The 5,615-nt window shown below is 50.6% G+C and overlaps 2 protein-coding genes across 2 annotated transcripts; one reads left to right on the top strand and one right to left on the bottom strand.

Moving 5' to 3' along the window:
- Positions 1–2,246: 2,246 nt before the first annotated feature.
- GUITHDRAFT_119771 (hypothetical protein) lies at positions 2,247–2,855 on the top strand (the record flags this gene model as incomplete). The annotated part of the gene is made up of 1 exon (XM_005820954.1): positions 2,247–2,855. One exon carries the CDS (start codon positions 2,247–2,249, stop codon positions 2,853–2,855), a length of 609 nt encoding a protein of 202 aa, XP_005821011.1.
- Positions 2,856–4,091: 1,236 nt separating this feature from the next.
- On the bottom strand, positions 4,092–4,911 carry GUITHDRAFT_119770 (hypothetical protein; the record flags this gene model as incomplete). Its single annotated transcript, XM_005820953.1, has 2 exons — positions 4,092–4,557; positions 4,613–4,911. The coding sequence occupies 2 exons, from the start codon at positions 4,909–4,911 to the stop codon at positions 4,092–4,094; spliced, it is 765 nt and encodes a 254-aa protein (XP_005821010.1).
- Between the last annotated feature and the right edge of the window lie 704 nt (positions 4,912–5,615).

Here is a 5,615-nt window from a genome sequence, read left to right as displayed (position 1 = left end):
CAGCAGCTGTTGGTTTGTGGCCTGCTGCACAGTGGTTGGCGAACAAGTTTTTTGGCCCGTCCAGTATACCTTCCAACGAGCAGTTCACACCCACTGTCAGGCTGCCACCCGAGTCATTTCCCATCGGAGATGACAAGGAGGAAGGTACGAGGAGATGACAAGGAGGAAGGTACGAGGATATGACAAGGAGGAAGGCAAGAGGAGATGACAAGGAGGAAGGTACGTGGAGATGACAAGGAGGCAGGCACGAGGAGATGCCAATTGAGGAGGAAGGTACGAGGAGATGACAAGGAGGAAGGTACGAGGAGTTGACAAGGAGGAAGGTACGAGGAGATGACAAGGAGGACAGTACGAGGAGATGACAAGGAGGCAGGCACGAGGGGATGACCAGGCGGAAGGTACGAGGAGATGACAAGGAGGAAGGCACTAGCTATGGTGATGACACAGACTCAGGCGTGGGGAGGGTACGAGGGGAAAGGGGGTGGTGGTTATGTGGGAAGACCGGTGTAATTGACTGCATTTGAAAGGTAATATGGGGGAGGGGGGTACTGGCATAGGATTGTATTGGGGGGGGGGGACGGTGGTGGCGGTGTGTGATGACCACCGGTGTGTTTGACTGATAGACTGGTAGATGGGGTAGGGTGGACCACCGACCCCGTCATGTGACACCGGGGTACTGGATAGTACCGGTATTTTTGATACCAAGTCCTGGTTATGAAGGGGGTAGCCGCTGTGGGCTTCGAGGGGTGGGTCATGGGGAGGGGTCCGAACGGAGGGTTTAAAGGGGGGTGGAGGGGTGGGGTAAAGTTCCAAAATGGAGAGTTGAAAGTTTGAAAGTTGATTTTGATTGGAAAATGATTGCAAAAGTATACGGTTACGACCGTTTCTGATACGTGTAACGGTACGAAACGGGGAGTTTTGATTGGAAAATGATTATTGTTTCAAAAAGTTGAATGGAAAATGATTACTGCAAACTTTCGTTGATTGGAAAATGATTACTCCAAAAATTTGTTGATTGGAAATTGATGATTGCCCGTCCGACGACTGTACACTGGGTGGCCGGGAAGCCTTGAACTTCGGAACTTGGCTTGACAGTAGTGTGTTACTTAAATTTGAGTAAAGGTTAGAAGTGACAATCAGAGGACAATCAGAGGCTCGTGACTATGGTAACGTGACTGTGATCGGACCGTACGGTACCGACGTTCAGAAGTAAACTTCATCAGTATCAAAAAACCTGGTCGCCGGGTGTGTGGTGGGTACCTTCTTGGGGGTGAGAGGAAGGCCGCTCCGAGGCTCAGGCTAGTTCTGCCATCTATCTGAGAATTTCAATATTTGAGGGCTCAGTTTCGAAATCATGATGAATTCGCGACCGGCCCAGTCCGAAGGACCTGCTATGGCAGCTTCAGTGCAGATCCTGTACTTGAGTACCGACTAATGTTACTCAACATACGACTGTGCTACAGAATTGATGTATATCTCCATTTTGAGTAAAGTAGCCTATTGCGGATGATCCCGTGATCACAGGGACCGCGGAAGGAGTTTCTGGTCTCCGTAAGTACCCCTCCAAAACCCTTTGACCACCCCTTGAATTTCGTACATCCGACGGAAGCACGGCCGCGGCAAGTTTTCATAGGCATCATCAAACCTATCAATTTACTTTTCAAAATTACACCCGTATGTTTGTCAATGTTCCGGTACAAAGGTCAAATCGGGGGATTCCGTTCCGGTTTCGGATGGAACAACAAACATTACGAGTGAACAGAAGTACATCTGAGCAAAATTCAAATTTACTCTAAGAACTTACATATCATTACCAATACATTCGAAATCTGATATTGAAAGGCACGTTTTGTTTTTTATCGAGGGAGGAAAGATATGGGGTAGGGGTCATTATGAGCGTGAATCGCCCTACAAAGGGTGGGGTACGCAGATATGGATGCGCAGCTCCGGAGTATCGGATGGAAACACGTCTATTCGTATCTTGAGCATGAAGATACCGGGTGATTTCACAGATTACGTAGGGGGTGGGTGGTGTAATACGCAAACCTTCAGTACTAAAGTACCATCCCGTGGAGGCGAGGGCAAGAGCAAGACAAGGTTGTACGGTTGTTCACTTGTTAAGAACTGGTTGGGAACACAACCAGCATCGTCAACCGGCATCGACACAACCATATACATCATAGCAGGAAGGCAGAACTTTGGAGGAGACTACCGTAATTGTGCAAGAGGAAGTTGACACGCTAGCGATGATTTCTGAACCCTTCATCAACACAGTCGATAGGCAGGGTCCTGTGCAGGACTTGGACCCGCAGTCAAAGAGTCTGTGTACCAGCGATTGGGTAGATAAGCTCCAAACGCCCTGCATTCTTGGACAGAAGAGTCTTAAACCGGGAGACATCTTCTATGAAGACTTTTGGCATGAGAGCAATCTGGCCTTGGACATCAGATCCAACGTTGAGGAAGAAGAAGCAGCTGTCGCTGACAGTACGTCTTTCACACTTGATTTCAACGCAAACGGGACAGACAACCATCATTCTGCCATAGATGCGTCTGCTGTGATCGACTGCAAGCGAAAGCCTTTCGGGGAAGTCGGAGCACGCAATAGCGCGAAGAACAGGTGGACCAAGGAGGAGCACGCCAAATTCCTAGAAGGGCTGAATCAATTCTCTCCGTGCCATTCAGTACCCTTCCACATGGATGGGACCCTCAAGGTGGGACTGGGCTCTGGTGTGGCTGAGCAGATAGCAAAGATTGTCGGCACGCGGTCTGCCATCCAGGTGCGGTCTCACGCGCAGAAGTATTTTGTGAAGCTCTACCGAAAGATGGCGAAACAAGCTCGTGGGCTACAGGGATGAAGCCGTGCAGGAGGTCCTCGCACTCTTGTTGTGATGGATGTTTCTTTCGAAATGATGTCTGCTAGATGTAACATTCAGCCTGAAAGAAGTTTTGCGTGCGATCAAGGGTACAGTGGTTATCTATTATGTGTCTCTGGCTTCAAGTTTTTGTTTTCATTACATGCTCCTATTTGTCTGATTGGATCATGGATATCTGCCACTGTTCACTGTCTTAGCCTGATATCACGGTAAGGTAATACGTCCCAACCGGCGCCGTTGCCAGCCAGCTTGCTTGCTTCTTTGAATCAACCCGGTTGGTGACCGTCGGAAGGAGTACAGGTGTGTTGGACTTCTACTTTGCGAAAGCCTCCTGGGCGGGTCGGGTGCGGGGAAACCACGGCGGGGACCAGGTGATGCACACATCGGATGATCATGTCAGGTTATAGTCAGGGTTCGAGTACGGTCCACAGGCTACAAGCCTGACACGTGGATGTGGCGGAGGGAGAGGGGAGAGTGTCTGCCGCGGGCGCTACCTACCTACTCTCGTCTCCACGTATGCTCATGACAAGCAATGACGGTTGAGACCATGACCCTTGATGAAATCTTCTCGGACCTTAGAACGTAAGTCGCTCTCGTGGCTGATGGAGACGAGTCTGACGGGTTGATCTCTGCTCTTCCTCGCTGCGACTGTGCGCTCGTCTCGTCGGCAAGGGTCAATGTCGTAGCCCGCGCGAGGCTGGCCGGGCCTCGTCGCCTCGACACCAAGCTGCTGGCGTCCAGGCTGAGAAACTCCCAGTAAGGGGGAGATCTCACCAACGCTCGCTCAGTGACCCTGCGCTTCACGCTCCACTCCACCGTCGTCAAGGTGTACGAGAGCGGCCCAGCACGCTCCGCCTCCTCCGCCCGCTCCACTCTGAGGGCAGTAGCCAGAAGGTCGGATCCAGAGGGTCCTTACTGAGGCCGGACGTGAGGGGCTCAGAGTCCGAGTCGTCCACACGGTCTGGAGCTTCAAGACGAGATGGCCTACGGCTGGAGTTGAGGGAAGATGATGAAGACGAGGAGGACATGCAGCAAGAAGAGCAAGGCGGAAGGAGACGGGAGACTAACTCTTTACTTCCAACACACAACACGCACATCCCACATGCCTTCCACCGTTTGCCTTTCTTCCTGCAGTACTGCCGCGGTACGGTAGGCGCGCAAGGTCGACTCGGAGCAACCCGATGCAAGGCGAGGGACAATGATACCCTACCGTCCCAGTCACGGCCTTGGCTTTCCGGTCGCATTCGTTTTGATTTTTCGGAAAAAATCAGCTTCCAGGGTCTCTCCCGCATTTGCCGACACGATGTCGAAATAGTCTATATTCTTCTCGAAAAACTTTGCAACCTCACTGAAAAATCTGATGTGCAATTCGTCTGCATTTGAAAGTAGAAACACATAATTTCCCGGTGACCCGTGTATCATTTCAGAAAGCTGCCCATAAAGCATCATTTTTGGATCAAACGTGGGTATCACAAGGTCCTGCGGTAACCCGATCCTTTCCCACACTTTCCGTCGAAACTCTGCGTGCTCATTATCCGTCAAGAGCCGATTTACGTCAGTCATAGAAATCTTTCCGTTCTGCATCGCGTTGAGGTCCGACTTCGACAACATAGATGGAATCGCACCATCCTTGCTATATCGAACAGTTTGCACCACTTTCCTGAACAGCGCCTCAAGGACATACCTGCGTCACGGTAATCAATATCATTTCGCATATTTCAATCAAGCCTGATGCACACCTTTGAGTGAGGGTAGACAGCTGACGCTTGTAGAAATTAACAAGGTGCTCCATGTCCTTCTTCATGTCCTTCTGCTGCTGCTCCATGTCCTTCTTCATGTCCTTCTGCTGCTGCTCCATGTCCTTCTTCTGCAGCTCCATGTCCTTCTTCTGCAGCTCCATGTCCTTCTCCATGTCCTTCTTCTGCAGCTCCATGTCCTTCTTCTGCAGCTCCATGTCCTTCTCCATGTCCTTCTTCTGCAGCTCCATTGCAATTACATACACATTCGAGGTCGCATTCGCAGCATCAGCCCCCAGCATCTTGCACACCTGATCGAGATATGCATTCCCAGAGCTTGTGGCTGAGATCCGTACCCGCCCGCGAGCGGCTGAGACGATTGGGAGTATTCTGAGTGAGGGCCTAGGACCTAAGCCCATCCTCGTAGCTGACAAGGCAGACCAGCGGGACCGCGATGCTAGTAAGTTGACGTGACTCTGAGACGATTTCAATACCGGCGGGATACCGAAGCCATCACAAGGGGCAACCACAGCTGCAAACCAAGAAAGGGCCAGGCTTAGAACCAAACATCTTGTAGGATTCATTCCAAGTGTGCCGATGTGCTTAACTCAGGATCTGCTGGAGGGAATGGGTGCTTCTTGTAGGCAACCAAGAACAGGGATGAGCAAATATAGGGGGGGAAGGGAGGGGGTGAGGGGGTGAGAGAGTGATTGCCAGTAGGGTAGGATGGACCCCACCCCCATCGCTGAAGCGGTTCTTCCTCCCATAGGGGTACTTGGTAACTAAAATAATCACCCCCCTTTTTAAATTCAAGTTAGAGTTGTATTTTCAATGTTTTATCGCATTTATTTCCAATTTGTCATTGAACAAAATAGTATCCTTTGAACTTTTTTGGGGGAACTAGCCGTTTCATAGAAACTAGCCGTTACAAATTTTGGTGAGCCGTTACAAATTTTTGCGTTTCATAGAAACTAGCCGTTAAAATCCCCGGTCTCCCCGCGTTGTC

Source organism: Guillardia theta, assembly GCF_000315625.1.
Source record: "Guillardia theta CCMP2712 unplaced genomic scaffold GUITHscaffold_157, whole genome shotgun sequence".
Classification (NCBI taxonomy): Eukaryota; class Cryptophyceae; order Pyrenomonadales; family Geminigeraceae; genus Guillardia; species Guillardia theta.
This window is presented reverse-complemented; position numbering and strand designations above follow the sequence as displayed.